Raw genomic sequence first — 24,298 nt, 5'->3', positions numbered from 1 at the left:
CCCGTGCCAACTCAATGAAGCGATGGACGTGATGAGCCAGGGTCTTGAGGCTGTTAGAGACTGGATGGGGGTTAACAAGCTTGTGCTCAATCCAGAAAAGACCGAGTGGCTGTTGTGCTTCCCTCCCACGAATTGGCCAAGTGCTCCATCTCTCAGGCTGGGAGATCAAATTGTACGCCCCTCAGATAGGGTTCGCAACTTGGGAGTCCTCCTGGACCCTCAGCTGACTTTTGAACGCCGAGCCGAGGTGGCGTAGTGGTTAAATGCAGCACTTCAGGCTACTTCAGCTGACTGCAGTTCTGCAGTTCGGCTGTTCAAATCTCACCGGCTCAGGGTTGACTCAGCCTTCCATCCTTCCGAGATGGGTAAAATGAGGACCCGGATTGTTGTTGGGGGCAATATGCTGACTCTGTAAACCACTTAGAGAGGGCTGAAAGCCCTATGAAGCGGTATATAACTCTAACTGCTATTTGTCAGCTGTAACCAGGGGGGCATTTGCCCAGGTTCGCCTGGTGCACCAGTTGCGTCCCTACCTGAACCGGGAGGCCCTCACAACAGTCACTCGTGCCCTTGTGACCTCTAGGCTGGAGTACTGCAATGTGCTCTACATGGGGCTGCCCTTGAAGAGTATTCGGCGACTTCAGCTGGTCCAGAATGCAGCCGCACGAGCAATCATGGGTGCACCTCAATTCACCTACGTAACACCTATCCTCCGCGAGCTGCACTGGCTGCCTGTTGATCTCCGGGTGCGCTTCAAGGTGCTACTTGTCACCTACAAAGCCCTTCATGGTATTGGATCTGGGTACTTGAGAGACCGCCTACTGCCAATTACCTCCACTAGACCGATAAGATCGCATAGATTAGGCCTCCTCCGAATTCCATCAGCCAGCCAGTGTAGACTGGCAACTACCCGGAGGAGAGCCTTCTCGGTGGCTGCTCCGACCCTCTGGAATGAACTCCCCGTGGAGATCCGGACCCTCACCACCCTCCAGACCTTCCGCGCCGCACTTAAAATCTGGCTATCCCGGCTGGCCTGGGGTTAAAGACTCTAACCCCTACTCGAATTGTATGACTGTTGAGTTCTTAAATGATGTAGTGCTTTTATGTTGTAAATTGTTTGTCCTTCCCCCCCCCCTTTGAACTGTGAGCCGCCCTGAGTCCCCCCAGGGAAAAGGGCGGCATACAAATAAAGTGAAACTAAACTAAACTAAACTAAACTAAACTAATCATCTAGAAAAGAAAAAAAGTTTTAAAGTAAAAGACATATCAACTGCTGTATGGCCAACCAGGATGGAATGTCTGTGGGACTTCAGATACTGCTGTGAATCACAACAGCTGTCAGCCCCAATGGGAATATTCAATTTTGCTGCTGTTGCTATCTAACCTTGGCTTCCTGTAATACACTGCAGGCAGAACAAAGATCTGTCATAACTGTGCTTCATGCTTGTCGCCTCCTGCCTGCAAGCAGCTGAATATTTCCTGCTTGATATCAGGCTGAAAGAGATAGATGAGACACGATGAGAGTTTCAGATGCTGATGGACCTCCAGTCAGATAGTTCCTTCTAGACTTTATGCCTTCATTTTTTTTGGAAGCAGAATACAAAATAGTCATCGTTGGAGGACAAGAACAGCTCTAGCCACCGGGTTTTGGACTGGACTGCAAGTCAGTGTGATATCTTTTGTTTTTGAATAGTTGGGAAACCATGGAGAATCTGTCCCGGGACATTCTGCTGGAGTGCCAGATTTGTTTCAATTACTACAACCCACGGAGGAGACCCAAGTTACTGGGCTGTAATCATACTTGTTGCTCTGTTTGCCTTCAGAAGATGAGGACCAGCCAGAGAGATCTGAAGTGTCCATGGTGCCGAAGTATCACTAGACTCCCACCTGGGTACTCTGTCTCCCAGTTGCCTGATGATCCAGAGGTCACTGCCGTGATTGCAATACCCCACATTTCAGAGCATTCTCCAGTCTTCATCAAGCTTCCTAGCAACGAGAGTTACATGTTGCCTTTGCCCACCTCCAATGAGAGCTCTCTATTGCCTGGAGACATTGACTGTCCTCACTTGCCAAGCAGCCAACAGAGGTCTCTCACGACGGTCACAACCCCAGCCGAACAACAACCATTGCAGGCTGGGATACCGCAGGTTACGGGAGAAGAGGAACAAGGCCAGTGGGGCATTGTGAAAAGCTCCACCTGTTCAGTGGTTTTCGCTGTCATCCTGGTGGCCTGTGTCATAGTTTATCTTCAAGGTATTGTCCTCCACAACATTTCATGTATCTCCAAATGTTTCACTGTCATCTCCTGCAGCTGAAAGAAAGCTGAAGCAAGCTCCTCTTGTGAGCTAGATTGAGGGGTTTGGGGGGGGTATTGATGGTGGCGGGAGACCAGGAGGTGAAATGCTGTCACATGGACTGAATCGTTGATGCCAAGCAAGCTGATTGACAGTCCAGAGTCTGCTTTAAAAAGTAGGACAGCAAGGCCCGCTAATAGAATGCGAGGCATATCCAGTGTTTCTTTGCTGGTGACAATATCAAAGAAGACTGCATGCATACAGTGCAATGCATACTTAACAAATGATCTATAATCTATAATGATTTCATCATGTTATGAGATTTAATGTCTATTTAGCTGGTTCTACTATACAGGTTATGATCTCTCCCTTTCTTTGTCTCTTCAGAGTAGTTGATTTACAAATGAAAATGCTGTGGGTTCAAATAGAATTAAACATTGGAATGAAGACAATTAATTTACCCAGTGTTCTTCATATATAGCAAAAATGTAATCCTCTCTTTATTTTTCAATAGCAGCAGGGAAAGTTATGAAATTTAATCATTTAGGCCACGAGGACTTTTTTGTATCTTTCAAATTGCACATTCATGAAAATGGTTTTAAAAATTTGTCCCATAGTATAGAAAGGGATTTTTTTTTAAGTATTAAAAATCTTCTAGATGCAATACATGTGTGTGTTTATGCTCATTCTATTTTCTTCTGTAGTTTAAACGATTTTGTTTGTTTGCTTTAAAAAAAAAAGAAGAAATGAGACCGTAAGCATAATAGCAATAAAGGAAGCTAGGAAGGGTTTTAAAAAAGAGAGAAAATATTCAAAGTGAGGGAACTTATGGTTCTGCAATATTTGGAAAGCTGGTTAATTGAAATTAGTGGGTTGCTTTGGATGATTGCTCCAGACTAAACATAATTCATCAAAAATAATCTTTTAGCATCATAAAGATTCATGGACTCCAGTTCATTTCATTAGATGCTTAGTAACTTTGGTTTTAACCTTTGGTTAAAAGTTCACAGGTGGCCAATGCTCATGGTTATGGAACGGAATCAAATGCAATATAGGTAGTACTCAATCTATGACCTCAATTGAGCCTTAAATTTATGTTGCTAAGTGATAGATTAGTTAAGTGTGTCTTGCCCCATTTTCCAACTTTTTTGCCACATTTGTTATGTGAATCACTGCAGTTGTTAAATTAGTAACATGGATGTTAAGTGAATATGATTTCCCCATTGATTCTTCTTCTCAGAAAGTTGCAAAAGGTGATCCCTTGATCCCAGGACACTGCAACCATCATAAATGTGAATCAGTTGTCAAGCATCCAAATGTGACCATTTGGGGATGCTGCAACTGCCATAAGTGGGAAAAATGGCCATAAAAAACTTTTTTTTCAATACTTTGAATGGTCACTAAGCAAACTGCTGTAGGTTGAGGACTGCCTGTAATGTGTTATTGCCATGGCCCTTTACAGTTAGTAGTAAGATAAATAGGGTGACTTGAAAAGCAAAATAAGTACGTATAATTTGATATCAATATTCCCCCATCCCCTCTGCACATAAAAGATTCAGAATTTGAAAAAATGCAAAGTAAAAAAAAAAAACCTACTCTTGTGCCGTGCATGTGGAGGAAGGGGGGGGGGAGAGAGTAAGACTACTTAGTCACTGTACATGTCTTCTAAAATGAGATGCTGATTGGCAGAGAGAGACTGGTGGGCGGGCACCTTGGGCTGATATGAACTTGGATCACAAGTGACAAAGGTTAGTGTGGAGACTGCTAAGCTGCAGACAACTGCAATGGAGACTCTTAGGGGAAGCCAGCCATTGGGCTTCCTCTGCCTTGCCTTGCTGTTGGGGGGGCTGACTCCCCCTAGTGTTGCTCAGTACCAATGGTGGCCCTTTGCAAATCCGAAGGCTACGACCACACCTGCTGTGATTACCCAAGGTAAGTGAAAAGGCTATGGCTATTCTTGTTTCTTTTCCCTGCCCATTTCTCATTTTCTTTTTGTTTAGGAAAGAGCTGGAAAACCATATAAAATCCAGAAATGCCCATTCAAAAGGGTACACTGTTTGGACTATTGAATGTCTTGAAATATAATGTGGGTTAGGGGCCATGGGTGTAATACTGAGCTGAGCAACAGTGTGTCTAATACAACTTTCCCCAAATTGTACTTGAACTGCAATTTGCAGAAATTCCCAGTCTGTGTGACTTCATTTGAAAAACGGATTGAGATAGCTTTGGCAATTAGGCTACCTGAGATCAGCGTGGCTGTCTTTCTCCCACATTTCCCGGGGCTTCAGTCTCGTGAGGCTCATTTGCAGAATTTGGATTTTGCTGGATAAGAGGAGATGGGGTAATATATAAGGTTTTGTGCATGAGGAAAGTTGCATCAGCTAAATTGCCAGAAGAAAACGGGAGGCTTTGTAACAATCATAATGTTGATTAACAAGACAGGTTCAAATTCTTGAGTGTCTTTAAACAATTTTCTCTTCAGTTTACTTTTCTCACAGAGTTATTACAATTCTGGTTTTGAGCTCTAAGAAGGAAATATGAAATTCTTTTATAATCTGTGTAATTAATATTGTGTCTTCTCTATTGTTCTTCTCTCTTCCATTTTTGGAAAATCAATGTCAGGAAACAGAGCAATTGCATTTATGTTTTGTGTATAAATGTGTAGTTTCCAATCTCCTTTTCCTTTGCTTTCTCAGAGACAAGTTTCTCAGAGAAGAAGTTTTCTGTCCCTACGGTCCTGAGTAGTTCCAGTCCTCATAGCACACCAGATACAATTGTACAGGAAGCTAGTACTACTGAACAAATCCTGGATTTGGTGAGCATTTATCATGTGTGGTATGGGTCAGATGATAATTGATTATTGATTTATTGTGTGGCAACTAAGATGAATAATAACATTGCAATGATAGGGCAGCCAGAGATACCAACTTGTTCTCCAGAATTAAACCTGTGCTTCCTTTCAAAAGCATGTTGCACAAAACTGCACATTTGATTAATTTGATTCAAAAGCAACCTAGGAAATATAACTTTGCATTGACCTTTATTTTTAAATACTAGGAAATAATATGCTTATGACAGCTCTAAGTGCATCTTTATGTGTATGCTGATGGCGAATAGAATTCATAAATCACTTGAGGAATGGGCAAAAAAAATATGTCTGGCAGTGTGTGTGTGAGAGGGGGGGGGAGTAAAGCAGAAGACATATTGACTGAGCTTTTATAAGTCTTTTGCTTGCTAATAAAAGTTTTGAAAATATAGTGATTATTCATATATTCATTATGCAAAGTTACATGTCATTATGTGACATGATATTAAAAAGAGCAGAAGCAGGGATGCAAAACACACCCTTCTATAATAATTATTCTGAAAGAACAGTTATTTCCTCATTCCATGTAATTATTAAAGTGAGGCTGCCTTAATATTCAAGCAGTTCAGAACCATCACACTATACTCTAAACTACACAAAATGGTTTCTGCTATGTGCTTTTCATGTTTTGGTGATGGGTGAATCGTCTGATACCGCTGAACAAAAGTTCCCAGCGTCTCTAATCATGGCACAAGAGCCATATTTCAAAGGCACACCTGGGCGGCTAAAATTTTCCCAACCTTGAGCGTCTTTCGTGGCCTGGGTTTGTTTTGGCTTTTTTCTGCAGAGGACAAGTGGGAGGCTGAACTTCGCAGAGCTATCTCATCTTCTGTAACGGTCCCAATGCATGGGAAAGTCTCAGAAATCTAGTTTCAGTGTCCCTAAACAATGACACTCCAGCCCCTCCTATTGAGTAGTATAACTATCTAGAGTTTTAGCAGCATTCTTTTTTTTTTAACTCTGTTAAAAAAACACTTAACATATTTTGTTACCCGAGACACAATAAAATGGTGGGAATAAAATTTATTCCCAACCCACACACACAGAACCTGTATGCAATAATAAGTCAAATCTATTACTCATTCATCTGAAGAACAATTTAGCTGGGATGAACAAATTGCACAATGCCCAATTCATCCAGTATCTCATGCCAGCCTTCTTGCCCTTTCTTAACATCTGATGGTTGAGGAGGTGAGTTCACTCTAATGATAGAAGCAGATGAGCATCAATTGCATCTGCTATCTTCTACATGGAAAAACATGCAGCCTGTCACTGAACTAACAGTTAGAAGGAATCTTAGAGGTCTTCTAGTCTAACCCTCTGCACAAACAAAGTGCTATTTTCCCTTACCTATACTACTTTTAGCAATCGTGGATGAACGTATAAGTATGTGCCAGCTTATGGCACATAAATAAAATAAAGTAACAAAGCTTGGCTATACTTCAATAATCTAGTATTTACAATCATAATAGTTAGAGATTGGATAGATGATGATAAATCATATATACCTTTTCTTTCTTCATTTTTATGTATTTATATCCCACCTTTATTATTTTTACAAATAACTCAAGGCAGGAAACATATCCAACACACTTTCTTCCTCCCATTTTTCTAACAACAACAACCCTGTGAGGTAGTTTGGGCTGAGATAGAATAGCCAAAAGTCATGCACACAGGTTTCAAGTCTAAGACAGGCTAGAACAGGTAATCCTTGAATTATGACCACAATTGAGGCCAAAATTTCTGTTTCTAAGTGAAACATTTGTTAAGTGAAATTTGCCCTATTTTGCAACCTTTCTTGTCATAGTTGTTAAGTGAAAGATTGCAGTTGTTAAATTAGTGACATGATTGTTAAATAAATCTGGCTTCCCCATTGACTTTGCTTGTTAGAAGGTCACAAAAGGTGATCACATGGTCCCGGGACACTGCAACCATCATAAATATGAACTTGTTGTCAGGCATCTGAATTTTGATCAGGTGACCATGCTGCAATGGTTGTAAGTGTGAAAAATGATCATAAATCACTTTTTCAGTGCCATTACAAGTTTAAACTCTGAATTCCTAAGGGTAACACTGCTGTAGAAAGATTGCCCAACATCCTATATTGTGGGATGTTGTGGAGTGAAAACAATGAGTGATTCCTGGTTACTTCATGGACAGTAAAGTTTTCTTGGCACTATTATATGGAAATAGATTGCCATTTCCCTCTTCTGGGATATATATTTTGAAATATCCGACTCACTTTAAAGCTAAGAAGGCTCAAGGCTTTCCTTGTCTAAGGGAGGATTAGAACCTGGTTATTCCAACTCCCAATCCTGGTCCTCAACATTATATCACATTGGCTGCTTAATCAATTACCATAGTGTCAGTAAATGTAAGATGACGCTCCCATATTTCTATATGGATTTTATGAAATTTTAACATGCTGGCTGGGAAACTGGGAGTTGAAGTACGCAGGTCTTCAAGTTGTCAAGACTGTACACTTCTGGTTTTTTGCTTCTCATTCTCTTTCTCTTCTGACACAGAGCAAATAGGAATGGGCTTCTGGGAGCCATCTTGAGTTTTTCTTACTCAGTGGCCTTAAATATAAAAGTAGTAGTAGTAGTAGTAGTAATAGTAGTAATAGTAGTAATAGTAGTAATAGTAGTAATAGTAGCAGCAGCAAATTATTTGGAGGAAGCAACCATTCAACTATTTTTTTAAATTACAGACAGCATAAATAATACTTTCGTACTTAGTAGCAGCTGCCTCATAGCTTTCTACATTTTTCCCCTGAATCCCACATGAAAACATGAGACTCAGCCACTGCTAATTTGAACGTCTCCAGATGCAGAGATGGAGGCCAAAGTCCCAAGGCCAGCTCTTTCACACCACGTGACAATCTCTGGCTCCTTCTCACTGTCTCTGCACAAGTTCTCATTGACATTTTTCTTGAGCCTTATCAACACTCAGGGTCTTGTCAGACTCAACAAAGCCTTGAGTGCTGTGGCAGAATGACCTGAATTAGTGGATAAAATCCTCCCGCTCTCATCTCTCCTCTCTACAAGGATCAAGGATAAAAAAACAAAATATATCAGAAATTCCTATTCTGCAATGTAACTCAATAGATGGCAATGCACCTTCCAGTTGAACTTACGATATGGTTGTTATAAAGATAAAATTGTAAGGGACATACTATCTTGCACTTTTGTAAGAGGCTAGATATAAAGCAATAAACAAATATTCAGAATCAGAAATGAATGCAAGTTTTCTCTTTTTTCCTCCTACCAGACAAGTTCATCTGGTATAACAAAGGAAGATGCTTTTGATAATAGCCTTTCTGGTTCAGCCTTCTTTGAGGGCAGCGCTATGGAAGAAGACTCTGAATTCATAATTGTCCAGGTAACAATCCATAGAAAGTTTTCTCAAATGCCTGGTAGATGCCTCCAATTCTTTGGGTTGGGTTCTAGATTTCTTCATCAGCAATGGCCAATTGAACCAATCACAGCAGTTACTGTCTTTTTGTTCCTCAATCTAGTACCCTTTTTAAGTGTGAACACTGGAGTTTCTAAAAAAAAAACAAAAAACATCTTAGTCTGCATGTCTAAAAAAAGTTCTGGTTTTGCCTGCCCGGTGTATTTAGAAGGCTGATTTCTTAATATTGGTATCTAAATATGTGCAAAAGTATCAAAAAATTAAACCATTAGCTGAAGTTCTGAAACAAAATATATATTTCTTTCCACATCATTAAGAACTTGCACTTTATTTAGACTATTCCTAGTCTAAATAAGATAGAAGCGATTTAATCTCTAATGCGTTAGATCTCCTAACTATTGCCATCTTGTATCTCAGGGAGGTTCAAAAATCTTGACAACTTCAGATTACCAATCCATGATCACTGGGGACACTAAAATGACGCAGGTATGTTGGAATTGACCCATGTCATCTTGTCACTGCCATTCTGAAAGAAAGGAGCAAGAAGAAAATATCTAAATAAGAAAAAAATAAGAAAAATTAAGAAAATGGCTTTTTTTTTTTAATTTAATGGGACTTCTTTCTCAATAAACATATATAGTATTCCAAAACAGTGAAAATTTAATTTTAAAAAATTGCAGCCACTGGTATTTCCTCTTCTTTTTAAAAAAAATGCTAGGATTTGGGTTGGATAGGAAATTTTAGGCGAGAAACGAAAAGACTAGATATAACTGACAGTTTAAAAATTAATTATTGCCCTGATTTTTTTTTTATCCTAACTAGACCACATCAGAAGTCCTCATGACTTCGGTTCAGAAATCCAATATCACAGGGGATTCTATGGCAAGACCAGTAAGTTAAAATTATTATCAAATGTGTATTACATAACTCTTATAATTTGAAAATCTCATCGTTATCTGTAGATGGAAAGTATTCTAGCAGATGAACCAATTAAATTTTCTATCATCCCTTAATCGTCTCCTTCATCATAACTCCATGAGTTTGAAGGTGCTGCAAGTTGAAATCAACAATATTTAGTGAATTTCAGGTTCTCAATTTCAGTTTTAAGGTTTTCAAGACCAGTAAGTTGAAAAAATAGGAATAAATAGACATCAAGGAATATTACTGTTGATTCTAGTAACCTGCATTTCGACAACCTACAGTTTTGAAACTTTATCAAAGATTCATCAATTCAATCAAGATCAGTGTATGCTACTTTGTTTTTCTAGGAAGGGCTAAGACAGCATCCCAACTTAATTCATAGTTCCTTCCACTTAAGAAATTACTGAATATGAGGGATCCGTTCAGAGATGGGTTGCTCCCAGTTCGGCCTAAATAAAGCAGTGGCGGGAGGCTCCATCCACCCACCCGGATGCTTCTGCTCATGCATAGAAGCGTCGCGCAAGCAGAAGCGCGCCCAAACCGGTAGTAAAAAAAAAGGCAAACCACCACTAGATCAGTTAAATGACTCCATGGAGGCAGACAGAAGGGAAGCAAAGGGCAACCTGTGCATTGTAATAAAAACATTCTTGCATGCAATTTTGCAACTCAAATATAAGAGTAGAACTTGTCCTCTAATGTTACAATACATGTTTAATTGTTTTGATGTCATTACCTCTACCTGTCAATATTTACACAAGGTTCTTCCTTACATAATTAGGAACTGTGTTTTCCATTTGACCAACATAATTCTTTAAGTATTTAAAGAAATACTTCCATGAAGTCAATATTCCTCATCTCCCTTCTTACTTTTTAAAGAGATGTTTTATCATTAACTGTTTTTCTCTCTTCCCTAGAGTAACTATACTTCGCAGTGTGTCTGTCCAGCAATACCTGGTCCACCTGGTCCAAAGGTGTGCATGTTATATTTATTTATTTTTATGTTATATATTTTTTTTTCCTTAGTGAAAATGACAAATTTAGGTACATTTGCAATTTAGCTGGCATTAAGTCCATATTTTGAAGTTCCTGTCTTGAGAAAGCTGCCCAAGACAAGAAAATGTCTGCTATTTTTCCCCAAATGTAAACTAAATCACAGCTACTAAGCTACTTGTGTCATTTACTGCTGTAAATTACCCTGTCAAACCACCCCAAAAATCAATGGTATTGTGCCTTAAAAGATGCTTGTTAGTCAAGAATTGAGCTATTAGTTTCTCCTTGTGATGAGATGAGTTGAAGTTATTAAGTTAGATTTATTGTTGTGGATTTGTTAAAGTTAATGGCACAAAACATCTGCCAAGGATGCAGTGGGAGTGTGGGTTGCTAAAAGACAACTTAAATAGAAACCTTGAGGATGCTGGTTTCCCTATTCTGACATCCTTCAGACACAACTAGAATTATCTACCTTCCAAACACATCCGGAATGTGCCACTTTCAAGCAGGATAGATTTGATTATGGTTTACACTGCTGTTTCTCAATCTTCTAAGATGCCTGGACTTCAATTCCCAGAGTTCCCCTGCCACTATGTTGTCAGAATGTGCACTGTTCTTCTTATCTCAAGTTCTTTTTTTAACAACAGGGAGAAAAAGGTGACCAGGGTCCCCCAGGACAAACTGGAAAAATTGGGCCAACTGGTAAACCTGGCTATCCTGGCGTCGCAGGACTTCAGGGAGTACCAGGGCCACCTGGGCCACCAGGTTCAACTCTTTCTAAACCCCTAGACGTCACTGATACCAAGGATGGAGAAGACAAGGTGAGATTTGTTGATAGACTGCGGCAATATCAATGGTTTTATAATAATATAAAAATACTATGTTCACCAAGCAAAGATACTATATCCACCTTTCCTTGTTATCCAAAATTCACATAATGCTTCAATATCATTCAAAATGTGATCTGTTTTTATTTGCTTGCTTGCTTGCTTGCTTGTCTTTTGGCTAATCTTGGAAACCTGGTGTTGTTTTAGTTAATTGGTGATGGTAAATCCATTTGTTGCCTCCAGTGCATTGCATAGTTGGAAGAGGCATAGGGATTAAAAATTTGTTTACTGGGGACTAGAATCTAAAGAACAAAAATGGTCCATCTTCCAATCACAATTCAGTGCTCTTCAAAAAGCCTAAAATGAGGAAAGGGGGAATAGATTATTTCTCAACCACTATAGTGAAGTCAAAGCTTCGTTAAGCCACAACAATATGGATGTTAAGGCAGAAAGAGGAGACACAATTCCAAGCCAAAAGAAGTTGTGTGCTGCCTCCCCCTCCATACTAAGTATCCTTTATTACTCTGGACTTCCTTATCAGCCTATATATTATTGGGCTGTACAACTTGTGAACAATACAATATTGTGGCCCTGTATATGGGCTGAGCATGAGACCAGGAAACACACTCAGTTTTGCAGTCCTAGGCAAGAAACATACACCAACATTATGTCCTTTTCAATTTTACTGCCAAGACAATGATGTTAGTTCAACATTTTTTTTAATAATAATTAAATTAAAATGATAAAAACCAACATGAACGTTTTTTTTTAAAAAAAGAATAAAAAATAGAAAGTGCAGAAAAGAGAGAGAGAGAGAGAAATTTCCCCCTTGATCGCAACAAGGATAGCCAATGATAGTAACTTATTATTTTTTTTAAAAAAATCAACAAGTAAATTTACAAAGGATAGACAAGAAAAAGATACTATAGTGTATATATAAATAAAACTGGCTGATATCTTAATGAGTTTGAATAGCATCTAATTTAGCACTGTGTGGCTTGGTTCACACATATACTTTTTATGAGAACAGGTTCAACAGATAAGCAACATCCCTCATGACTGTTGTATCTCTTGAATCTATTAACTTTTGGGTATCACTGAAGTTTTTAGCAATAGCAATAGCAGTTAGACTTATATACCGCTTCACAAGACTTCCAGCCCTCTCTAAGCAGTTTACAGAGTCAGCATATCGCCCCCACAGTCTGGGTCCTCGTTTCACCCACCTCGGAAGGATGGAAGGCTGAGTCAACCTTGAGCCGGTGAGATTAGAACCGCTGAACTACAGATACTGCACCCTAACCACTGCGCCACCTCGGCTCTTATTTTGACAAGACTGTATTGCTGGAGATACCGATGATGAGTTTTCGACATGCTAAATTAGCCTTTCCTACCCTCTAACTGTTTCTCTGTCATCTTCCTGTTTTCTAGAGAGTCTGTTATGTAGAAGGGCCTCCTGGTCCACCAGGTATACCTGGTCATCCAGGCCATCCAGGACCCCAAGGATACCCAGGACCTGAAGGCCCCCAAGGTCCCCCTGGCCTCCCAGGACATGAAGGCCAGCAGGGTGCTCCGGGGCTTCCTGGGGCCCCCGGCCAGCCTGGTGCTCCAGGAGCCACAGGACCCTCAGGGATTCCAGGGCCAGTGGGGCCAGAGGGCCCTCCAGGAGTCACTGGCCCTGAAGGTCATGCAGGCATTCCAGGCCAGATTGGGTCACCAGGATTACCAGGCTTCCCTGGACCAGAAGGTCCTCCAGGAGCAAGTGGATCTCCCGGAAAGAATGGATCAAAGGTAACCATTGCCTTTACTATGAGAATTTGGAGGATATGTGGGGTGGAGGGATGAGTTGAGAAAAAAACAAAATAAAATTATTGATCATCAAGATGTAATTATGAAAGAAACAAAGGGCTCAGAGCTGATTGTTACTTCCTGAGATAGGTTTGTATGTTTGTTTTTGACTTACTATGCTAATCTGTGGGTATTAAATCCTTTCAGGGAGAGAAAGGAGAGAAAGGAGACTGTGGTGAACTTGGGTTGCCAGGCAAACCAGGACAAACTGGAGAAAAAGGAGACCGTGGTGAACTTGGGTTGCCAGGCAAACCAGGACAAACTGGAGAAAAGGGAGCTCAGGGTCCACCTGGGCTAGCAGGTCCTCCTGGCTTACCTGGTGGTAATCAGGTGAGTAGAAGCAACTCAACCTCCAGCTAGCACACAACATCCCATATGTTCTCCATGTAAGGTGTTTCTCTTGTCACAGGCACTGTGAACTGGCATCCATAAGCATTCCTTATTCCATTTTTTATACACCTAAAATTATACAAACACCTTATTTATTTTGGAGACAGAGTGGGGTGCTCACAACTTGTAAACCACTTGTTTGTGATCCCCTTATTTGCAATCCATAAAGCCCCACTCCCTGGAATAGGAAGGGCATAAATGATCAAACTTTTTGGGAGGGGGATTTTATTGGGGGAAGGCTAAAGGGGCAAATTAATCACCTTAAGTGTTGGACTTTAAAAGACTGAAAATCCAAAGAATCATGGTGATTTTCCCACGGGAAGGAAGTTTAAGAGGCCAAATGGATTATTGGTCCTCCTTTCCCAAAGGCATACTAACACAAAAAACTTTCCAGCTGTGACCATTTTAATGATATCCTAGTGTTCCTACAATATTCAGCAGGACAGAATAACATAGAATTAAAAGAATTTTATACCTTTATTGTAGGTTAAAGGAAAGGCCCCAAAAAGTCAAATGGTTTTTTGGGGAGGGTGGGTTGGTTTACACCAATTCAAGATTCAAAATTATGTTTTGCTATTTGTCTCCCACTGTTCACTCCTTTAATGAATGCCGAAAGAGAAAAGCATTGTATTCCTGGATGGCGGAGGGTGGTGGTGGGGGTGTTTATAAGCAAAGACTTCTTTTTGATTACATGAATATAGTCAGGATAATTCTTCATTCTTTGACCTGGTTTATTTCTTTTGTCTCCAGCCATAAACACAGCATTCTAACAAGAGTGCACATTAGAAATGTCAAAAGTTTTGTTACCTGCACACCAGTCAGTGCAGGCAGGGGAGGCAGGGCCTCACCACTGTCATCATAAAAAGAAAAAAAAAAGGAAAGGAAAAAGGCTGAGGTAGTTACTGCCAGAGTCACAGTGGATGACTCTGCTTAGTGCTTAACTGTTTAAAAAAGCCTCTTAAAAAAGTGTCCTCTACAGGAAGAAACGAGAGAACCACGTGCCTCATTTAGTCTATCTTTACGATCACTCGAGCAGAGTTAAACAAGGGTTAAAAGCCGGAAAATTCCTTACGTAGATGAGGCACATGATTCTCTCACCTCCTCCTATAGAGAGCACTTTTTTAAGAGGCTTTTTTTAAACAGTTAAGCAGAGTCACCCATTGGAGACTCTGGCAGCAGCTAACCCAGCCTGACCTCAGCAGCTCTTGCCTTTTTCTTTTTACATTTTTACATTTTCATCATGGCAGACAAGAGCAGAGTTGAAATCCTCTGTGAAACAGCTGGAAAAGGTATGTGGGTAGGAGGGAGGGGGGAGGAATTCAAAATTAATGTAATTTGTAAGTAATTGTATTATTGTAAGTAATGTGTGTGTGTGTGTGTGTGTGTGTGTGTGTTTTACCTGCCTCTGTTGGCGCGCAGGCTGGCACTTTTTTTTATATCGGACATAGCGGCAGGGCTTTGGGACATAGCAGCAGACCAGGGCTTTGGGATATAGCGGCAGGATGGCTTTTGCCTCTAGCGTCAGGGCGCCAGGTAAAGTCTTCCGTTGGCCTAAAGAAGTTTTTCCTCTATGGCGGACACAGCGCTGGAGCGGCCAAAAGCCTCTTTCTTGAAAGCGCCTTTTGCCTGCTGTCAAGAATGAGGCTTTTGCCCGCCCCGCAGGGCAAAAGCCGAAAAAAAGCGCCCCGCCGCTTCTGTCTGACATAGAGGCATCCCGCGCCCCACAGCTGAGTCAGACATAGCTGCAGGGCACGGGACGCCTCTATTTCGGACATAGCTGCGGAGTAGCAAAAGCCGCTTTCTTTCTTTTTGCCTCACCAGCCATAAACCATACCGCACATCACTGCTGCACACACTGATAATGGGGGGGGGGGGGATTCCTATGGCCTGCACTGATCTCTCTCTTGTTCTTTCTAGTATAATTCTGAAGTCAGTGTTCAAGGACCTCCTGGCCCTAAGGTGAGTAGTGATCTTAACCATACCCTATGGCTACTGGCTGCCTTCTAGGTGGCCTGTAAGTCATAACGTGAGCATTGGATTCAAACCTCCTACAGAACAGGAGTGCAAGCTGCAATCCCAATAGTTCCAATAACACTTTAAAGCTTCAGTATTTGTAGTCCTCAACTTACAACCAGTCATTTCACAACTGTTCAAAGTTACAATAGGCCTACCTACTTGGGGCTATTTATTTCCCAGATTTGAAGTTCTGACACCCAACACACATACACACACACCCCTCATAGTTACATGACCAAACTTTGGGACTCGGCAACCAAGCTGTGTTTACAGCACTTTGCAGAATCCTGAAGTAATGTGACTATGTTTTACAACACTTTTGCCAAAAACTATCATTTTCTTCCACTTGTCAGCAAAAATCATTCCCATAAGAAACCATTGGTTCGCTTAACGACTGCAGTGTTCATTTAAAGACTGCAGCAGTCACTTTTCAACTGCCATGTTCTCTTAAAGACTGACACACACAAAAAAATTGTAAAGTTAGCCAGTCGCTTTGACAATCCTGATGTTCCATTATAGTTGTAAGTTGAAGACTACCCTGTAACTCTTCGAGACTTTCCTTAAACCACTAGTCATATATAACAAATTATAATTTCTTATGTGATTGAACATACAAAGAGAAATCCTGTTAACCTACTGAATTTCATTTTAATTAATCAAATTTAGATATATTTTTTCTCGCCCAGAACAAATTCAACAGCCATAGATAGACAATTTCCAAGGCAGTCCAGGTATTGCAGTTCTCAGCATCCTTCATCACTGGCCTAGCTGGTTGGAGCTGCTGGGAAATTTCAATCAAGAACATCTAGGATGTCCTCCCATCCCATCCATACAGAAAATCTATTTCAAGGCTGCTAGAGATTTACAGCAAAATAGCAATGATGGCATAGCAAGCATTGTTTGAACCCCCCCCCCCCCCGAGTTAAATGAACTTTTACCATGGAGAAATACTCACTGAACTAATAAGAATAATGATCTTCTCAAAGGTAAGAATTCATATGGAGAGCAAAAATCTGGAGGCATTCCAGTTTTTAAAATGACATCCATGTCACGACTCTCTAACTACTACCACAAATGTCATTTTGTAGTGAACAGATCAGTTCTTCCACCTCCAAATACCGCTGTCCTATCCTGCTTACTTAAAAGCTTGCTTTCAAGAAGGCAAAACCAAGAATTTGCAATCCTACTACCTGATTTTTTTTGTTTGTTTGTTTGATTTCTTTGCAGGGTGAAAAAGGAGAACCAGGAAAAGTGGTGCGTAGTCATAGAAAACAGTATCCCATCCTTCAAGGCTCATTGATGGAAAATAAATTATTTTTTTATTTTACTTTAAAATTCTCTAGAAGGCTTTAAAAGGCTTATTTTCCCACAGGACTCTAGCAGTTGCTCCAAGGATGCAAGAAGTGACATTGATTCTTGGATAGCCTTGATCTACCAAAAGGTATGTTAGAGAGGTGTATAATCCCTGTTCAATTGGTCTGGGAGAGCAGGGGTGGGTTATTGGGGTTTGCTGGGGTTTGGGATAATCTCTAGCTAAGATTCTGTACAGTTTGGAGAACCCCCGAATCCCACTCCTGGCTGGCCCCACCCAACCCTCCCCTCCCAGGAGTCCCCACACAGCCCATTTTGGATGCAGGTAAGTGCAGGCACACACGGAAGCTCAGGGAAGGCAATCCTCCCCCTTGCCGTGGTGCAGGAGGCTGACTAGGCCACAGCCACAAGGGCCATGCTCACTTCCAAACAATGTAACTTTTTTCTCCCTTCCTCCCATTCTGAAATATCAGCCATGATGGCAAACCTATGGCACACGGGCCAGAAGTGGCACATGGAGCCATTTGTCAGGGCGCATGATGCGTTGCCATGACAGCTAGCCTTCTTTTGAGGCCATTTTTTGCCCCATTTTTCGTAGGGCTGGTTTTAGCCCTCCGGAGCCTTCAGGAGGCTTCCCTGAAGGCTCCAGAGGGCAAAAAACCGACCCTATGATCAAACTGGAAGTCACTTCCAGATTGCTCGTAGAGTTGGTTTTTGCCCTCTGGAGCCTTCAGGTAGGCCTCCAGAAGGCCCCTAAACACTCCAGAGGGCTAAAACTGACTCTACGAGCAAACTGGAAGTCCATTCCTGAATTTCCGGTTTTCCCATAGGGCTAGTTTTTCGTGCTTCGAAGGCTTCAGGGAAGCTCCTGACGTCTCCAGGGGGACAAGGGATGCTGTTTTTGCCCTCTCCAGGGTCCTATAAAAACTCTGAAGCCTGGGAAGGCGAAAAAAGCATGCCAAAAATGGGGGGGGGAGCGCTGGACATGCGTGCATGTATGCTGAGGTTGTGTGCATAGCATTATGGGTGTAGCACGCTCTCACACGACCCTGCGTTCCCCCTGCTTTTGACACTCAAGCCACAAAAGGTTCGCCATCACTGGTCTAGGGAAATCTGGAAAACTGCTGGGCAGAAATTTCATTCCAAGATGGCCTTGGCAAATTATCCACTTTACCTCATGGAGAAAAATTCAAAGATTCAATATAATTTGATTTGTCTCAGAGGAAAGAACTTGTAGGGTTTCGTGGGTCATTTAATTATTTCAGGTGTGGGTTCCTGCCAGTTCTAACCTCTTCTATAGAAGAGGTTCCACAAATCTACTGTGCCATTTAGAACCAGTTCCAGCTCCCTCCCCCACAACCATCTGCACCATGCTTGCCCCACCCACCGCTCACTGATTGGCTGGCTCACCCGCCTCTAAGAGTCCTATCTAAGCCTTAAAGTCTTAAAGCTGTCAAGTTTGAACATCCCTGGGGGTTTTTTTCTAAAGGGTTAGGGGTGCAAGGGTCTTGTAACTTAACAGCTTTAAGACTTGCACACTTCAATGCCAGACTTCCTGAGCCAACATGACTGGAGGAGGAATTCTGGCAGTTGAAGTCCACAAGTCTTAAAGCTGTCAAGTTTGAACACCCCTGGGGGTTATTTTTCTAAAGGGTTAGGACTGCAAGGGTCTTGTAACTTGACAGCTTTAAGACTTGCGTGTCAGAATTTCTGAGCCAACATTTTGGTTGCTAAGCAAAAGCATTGTTAAGTGAGTTTCACCATATTTTACAAGTTAGCCATGCCCACCCAGTCACATGACTGCCAAGCCACTCCCACTCAGTCACATGGTTGGCAAGTCACTCCCACCCAGTCACATGGACAGCAAACCACTCCCACAAAGCAGGCCACACCTACAGAAGAGGTTTTAAAAAAATTTGAAACCCACCACTGCATTATTTGCTCCATTTGCAAATACCAAAACCAGGACATTGGTTCTCCAAGAGTTCTTTTAACATAGACTCAGGTTCTGGAGAACTGGCAGCGGAATTTTTGAGTAGTTCGGAGAACTGGCAAGTACCACCTCTGACTGGTTCCCGAGTGGGGTGGGAATTGAGATTTTGCAGTATCCTTCCCCTGCCACGGCCCCACCAAGCCACACCCATAGAACTGGTAGTAAAGAAATTTGAATTTCACCACTGCATAGACTTCTCACAGCTACACTCTTTTAATTAGAAACAGTTTAGCATGTTTTCCCTTTTTCTGCTTCTCTCAATTCAAGTGGATTTCTTCTAATTACATAGTGGATTTAAACCTCTTTGGTTGCCCATAGATACCCATTTCAGGGGGGGGAAACCTCTATACAGGACAGGTAGTCCTTGACTTATGACCATAAGTGAACTTTGCCCCATTTTATGACTTTTTTTGCCACAGTTGTTAAATGAATCACTGCCATTTGTAAGTTAGCAACACAGCTGTTAAGTGAATCTGGCTTCCTCATTGATGTTACTTAGCAGAAGGTCGTAAAAAGGGATCATGTGATCCCAGGACAATGCAACTATTATACAGTAAATACCAACCAGTTGCCAAGCGTCCAAATTTTGATCATGTGAACATGGGGATGCCACAATGGTTGTACGTGTGAAAATGGAGATAAGTCACTTTTTTCAGTGTAACTGCTGTAACTTTGAATGGTCACTAAATGAAAGGTTGTAAGTCAAGGACTACCTATATATTTGTTAGTTGGAGTTTTTTCCATCAGTATAAAAAAATAGTTTAAGGAATAGTTTAAGTGAATACAGTGTAGGCAGATGCAATGTGTCAGTATAGATGATTAGTCAGTTTACTTCCTTTTCTCTCTCTCTCTGTTCCAGAAATTCAAAGAAGATCTAGAGGCACGTGGTCCCAACCACGTAAGTCACATCCAGTTTATCATTACTTGCAAAGTTCCTAGTTTTGTTTCAGTTTGATCCCGCAAAAAAAAATGTGTTGTTTTTTGGACTTTGGGATGTCTTATATCCCATCCTAACTTTTTCCTCAAAGAAAATTCCATGTCTGAATTAGCCGTACATGCTCTCATATTGTACATGCAGAACGCTTTTACAATTCATATTGTGGTACAACATTGGTATCTATGGATCTGCCACATAAAATTCATTCACACATAGGAATTACTTGCAGGAAATTATCAATCTCTGCAAAACTGAATTTCAAAATAGGCAAAGTAATACTGTTATCTCTTCCAGGGACCTCCAGGCCTCCCCGGCCCTCCAGGCCCCCCTGGACCACCCGGTGTACTTTATGTAAATGTAAGTTAACTCTTTAATTCTGCCAACACTCCATTTTTCTGTCTTTTTCTTTTTGATGGATTTTCTCTGGAATAGAATGATGGTATGTTGCAGGACTAAACTGCAAACACAGGAATACCTGATACTTTTTTAAATTCTGTGAGTATAGAAGGATCCTTACTCCACTTCCACCCCTTTGTGATTTATAAAATCTTCTAGTGTCATAGAATCTCAGATACCAATGAAGGAATAAAAGCTTCTCCCATCGCTACTAATTTGTGCTACTAACTCATAGTACTTAGATGACTGTCAAAAACATTGCAACTCAATATGGCAGTGTTCCTGAATTTTACAATGTGTGGACTTCAGCTCCCTGAATTCCCCAGCGGGCATGATGGAGAATTGAAGTCCACATATCTTAAAGTTGCTGAGGTTGAGAAACACACTATTATGGGGATCCTCTCTCAAAGCAAAACAAATACACCAGAGGTGGGTTGATCCCAGTTCAGCTCGCTTCAGCCGAACTGATAGTGGTTTTTTTGCCTGGGTCACAGAACCGGAAGCGACCCAGGCTTTCCGTGCCCCCAAACTGGTTCCCTTGCCACCGCTGATGTCACTGCCATGTTGTTTTGTAGTGACTGTGCATGTGCAGTTCACTGTAAATTGTTCTGCACATGCACATGCATGCGAGTGAAGCGAGCATGCGCACGCGAAATGCGCGCGAAGCAGACCAGTAGTAAAACCGGCAGCAACCCAGCCCTGAAATACACATCAATGTCTTATCATGTGAGCCCACTCATTGTATCCTGTAGTATTACGGGCAGAGGGGAAGTCAAGCATTTTTACAGAAAGGAATCAGTGGAACGACTTGCCTCCAGAACTATTTGTTTGAAATGGTATAGGGTTTCCTGCTTGAGCAAAGGGTTGGGCTAGAAGACCTCCAAAGTTCCTTCCAACTCTATTATTTTGAAAACTAGAAATCCAGCTTTTTAGATATTTTGCGTAAATGTTATGTATAATTCTTAATATTGGTTGCTGTTAAGGAACACTGGCCTCTTTTGAAACTGGAGACCATTATGGCACATAAGGAGCAAATAAGGAAGAAATGCCCCTTCCTTGACTGCTCTTAGCTCATTTATGTCTGTTTTTGTTCACTATGGAATCCATGTTTATTATCCAGTTTGGGAATCAAGTAGTACCTTTCATAGGAGAAGACTAATCCCATGAAGGATGAATAATAGGAATTATAATAATAGGAATATAAAAAAAGCCAAACACTTTTTTTGCCTTTGAGGATTTGAACCCCCATCTGATGGCATTGATCTTCATGAGTATAATGAAAGAATAGATTATCATTCCTCTTAAATGATATATAATATTTAAAAGGCAAAATAAATTTGTTACTCAGACTTTATCAGAATGACTAAACTCCTACCAGCTCAAAGTCAAAATTAAAATGAAATAGGAAGTTAATTAATCCTTTAGGAAATGGGAATGTCTTTCTTGCTCAGAGAAGGAAATTGGGATGGAGGGGAGGGCGAAAACATCTTCCTCTTTATCTATATGCTTTATAATATCCTTCCAGAGAGTGTACCCAGTCCGACCCAGGCCACATTGCAAGCAGCCGGTGAGTTGACTAAGTCATAAGATTGCCTCTTTATAGTCACATCATGCAAAGACAGGTACTCTATAGTTTCCCCAGTAAATTGTTTATTAAAGAAGCCCTATGCTATTTGAGAGGCAACCATTAAGAAAGCTCTCTGTATAGAACTCTCAAGCAAAAACAGTTGATTTGGAGGTGACAGCTTTGACAGAGCATTGAGATGCTTCCAGGTGGATGACTAGTTCTACCTATCCAAATGATAGTGAGCAATTCTTCCATTTACCTCTCCTTAAAGGGTTTTCTGTGGCTACACAAAGTGATATTGTCTGTATTCCCATTCCAATCCCTTAGATAATTCCATGCGTAATATAAATCTTAATCTGAAGTTATCCTAAAGTCATGTCAGCTGATGATTTTCTTTTGCCAAGTCTATGTTTCACCTGTTTCACCAAGGAGCTACTTGGGAGGATAGAGAAAAGTTTAGAATAAAACCAAATATGGCAAGAAAACTTAGGCCTTCCTATTGCTGTGCCAAACTAGTTGGCTGCCCAACAATCCTGCTTTCAGAACTCTCATACCATTTCTCAGTTGATTTTTTACGTTACTTGCAGTACCTGGAATTATGATTGGCATGGTATGGCATGGGCTTTTCCTTGCTGTCCCAGGATTCCTTTGAGGTAGAAAAGGCATTTACAAAAAAAGATATCTTTAAACTCCGTTTTGCAAGCAAACGAAGTTACAACAGCCAAAATAAATAAGGAAGGCTGGTTCTTTGTAAAAATTAATTCTGCTGATCCTAAATTCCAAGAATTTCTACCTGCATACAAGGGACAATGGGAAAAGCAAACTAATCAATAGTTCCAACCCTGCACTGAAAACTGAAAAAGTATTGTTATAAACATGTGTGTGTGTGTGTGTGTGTGTGCGCATTCATGTGTCTGTATGTGTATCTTGACTAATACCTTCAGTTTTTCATTACTGAAAGTAATTTTCACCTTTCTGCTTATTATAGTAGTCTAGGCAACTTACAATAAAAATACAAACAAATTAATATCTTAAAATTAACATATAAAATTAGTATAATAATTAACTATTAAAAGTTTGGTGAAATAAAAAGATGTGTTCATAATATTTCAAAATTAGGAGCATTTCCCCATTACATGGCATCTGTCTCTTTTCTTATATCTTTCAGGTGAACCAGGATCCATGTTTTGATTCAGGTATTATCTTATTTCTCTTTGTAGTGGAAACAAAAACATATGCAATATTTTTTTATTGTGCAAATCATTCCCTTGCATTAATTTCTTAGTTTTTCCTAATCTGTGGGCAATCCTATCAATCCTGCAATCTTTAGGCATGTTCAACTTGATGTTTTCTCTGGCTATGCAGCCTACTATAGCTATGGTTCATAGCTGAATTGTCAATTTATAGGTAGTCCTTTTCTTACTTATTTAGCAACCATTTAATTTATTATTGTGGCATTGAAAAAAGTGACTTACAAACAGTCCTCACATTCATTAACATCTCAGTATCCCCTGAGCCATATGACTGCAATTCACATCTTTACAGTGTTCATAGCGTCCTACAGTCACATGATCACCACCTACAATCTTCCCAATTGGCTTCTGACAAGCAAAGTCAATGGGGACGCCAGAAGGTCGCAAGTCACAATCATGTGATGTCTCGTTTAATGACTATAGTAATTTCCTTAATTACAATAGCAAATAGGACGTGAAATCAGGTGCAGTCGCGTGATGCTTCACTTAACAACTGCACTGCTTAGTGATGGTTACGCCAGTCCAGTGATGGGATTCAAAAAAGATTTACTACCAATTCTGTGGGCGTAGCTTGGTGGGCATGGCAGGGGAAGGTTACTGCAAAATCCTATTTCCTCCCGATCAGCTGGGACTCGGGAGGCAAATAATAGATGGGGCGGGGCCAGCCAGAGATGGTATTTACCAGTTCTCCAGACTACTCAAAATTTCCAGAACTGCTCAGAAACTGCTGAATACCATCTCTGCTTCAGTCCCTACTGGAGTCATAAACTGAGGACTACCAGTACAACAAAAGAACAGAAGAACATGTGCAAAGGAGGGGAATCTGATGTGGCTTTGGCAGGATGTTAAAGGGAAATGTTGCTATCCTTCATTTGTGGGGAAATCTGAGGTACCTCCTGCCCTTGCAAAACCTGTTCTAGCTTGGCATGGGTTTAGTGTTTAGGACATGTTTGGCATCTGCAGGATAGGAAATAAGCAAATTCTTAATTCACATAGAGGAAAATATTCATATTCTGGGAAGGGAGGGCATATTCATTCAAACTTGCTTTTCTTGTACAGATATGGAACAACCTATGAAGGATTCTCCTGACAAAAGCCAGAATGGATATAAGGTGTGTGTCTCCATTTTGTTTTCTCTCCCAAAGTAAGAGCATAGATAGGCAAATATTTACAGATTTATTTATTTTTAAATCTGGCTTCTGGAAGCTGTATTGAAGTTTGGGTATGATACATAGATATCACGGGGGAAGCAGTCACAAGTATTTATTATCCATTTGT

At 40.8% G+C, this 24,298-nt stretch overlaps 2 protein-coding genes across 5 annotated transcripts in view; both read left to right on the top strand.

Annotated features, from left to right (window-relative positions):
• The first annotated feature begins 1,703 nt into the window (after positions 1-1,703).
• LOC106554970 (E3 ubiquitin-protein ligase RNF152-like) lies at positions 1,704-2,315 on the top strand. The gene has a single exon (XM_014073727.2). It carries the CDS (start codon positions 1,704-1,706, stop codon positions 2,313-2,315), a length of 612 nt encoding a protein of 203 aa, XP_013929202.1.
• Positions 2,316-4,064: 1,749 nt separating this feature from the next.
• LOC106555157 (uncharacterized) overlaps positions 4,065-24,298 on the top strand; it is a 28,049-nt gene continuing 7,815 nt past the window's right edge. Inside the window, exons 1-18 of one of the 4 annotated variants that reach the window (XM_014073939.2) lie at positions 4,065-4,226; positions 4,991-5,109; positions 8,431-8,541; positions 8,992-9,060; positions 9,397-9,465; positions 10,410-10,466; positions 11,133-11,306; positions 12,741-13,100; positions 13,305-13,487; positions 14,795-14,836; positions 15,465-15,506; positions 16,791-16,817; positions 16,936-17,004; positions 19,727-19,765; positions 20,099-20,161; positions 21,726-21,767; positions 22,936-22,963; positions 24,080-24,132. In XM_014073939.2, coding sequence (XP_013929414.2) covers positions 4,079-4,226; positions 4,991-5,109; positions 8,431-8,541; positions 8,992-9,060; positions 9,397-9,465; positions 10,410-10,466; positions 11,133-11,306; positions 12,741-13,100; positions 13,305-13,487; positions 14,795-14,836; positions 15,465-15,506; positions 16,791-16,817; positions 16,936-17,004; positions 19,727-19,765; positions 20,099-20,161; positions 21,726-21,767; positions 22,936-22,963; positions 24,080-24,132 — 1,695 coding nt within the window. In that variant the 5' untranslated portion in view covers positions 4,065-4,078. The remainder of the gene's footprint in view (positions 4,227-4,990; positions 5,110-8,430; positions 8,542-8,991; positions 9,061-9,396; positions 9,466-10,409; positions 10,467-11,132; positions 11,307-12,740; positions 13,101-13,304; positions 13,488-14,794; positions 14,837-15,464; positions 15,507-16,790; positions 16,818-16,935; positions 17,005-19,726; positions 19,766-20,098; positions 20,162-21,725; positions 21,768-22,935; positions 22,964-24,079; positions 24,133-24,298) is intronic. The other 3 variants (XM_087713493.1, XM_087713494.1, XM_087713495.1) reach the window with 3 other exon arrangements.

Source organism: Thamnophis sirtalis, unplaced genomic scaffold, assembly GCF_051295495.1.
Source record: "Thamnophis sirtalis isolate CommonGarterSnake01/CBP01778 unplaced genomic scaffold, rThaSir2_p1.2 scaffold_4, whole genome shotgun sequence".
Classification (NCBI taxonomy): Eukaryota; Metazoa; Chordata; class Lepidosauria; order Squamata; family Natricidae; genus Thamnophis; species Thamnophis sirtalis.
Note: the sequence above shows the minus strand (reverse complement) of the source record. Positions and strands in the feature narration are given on the sequence as shown.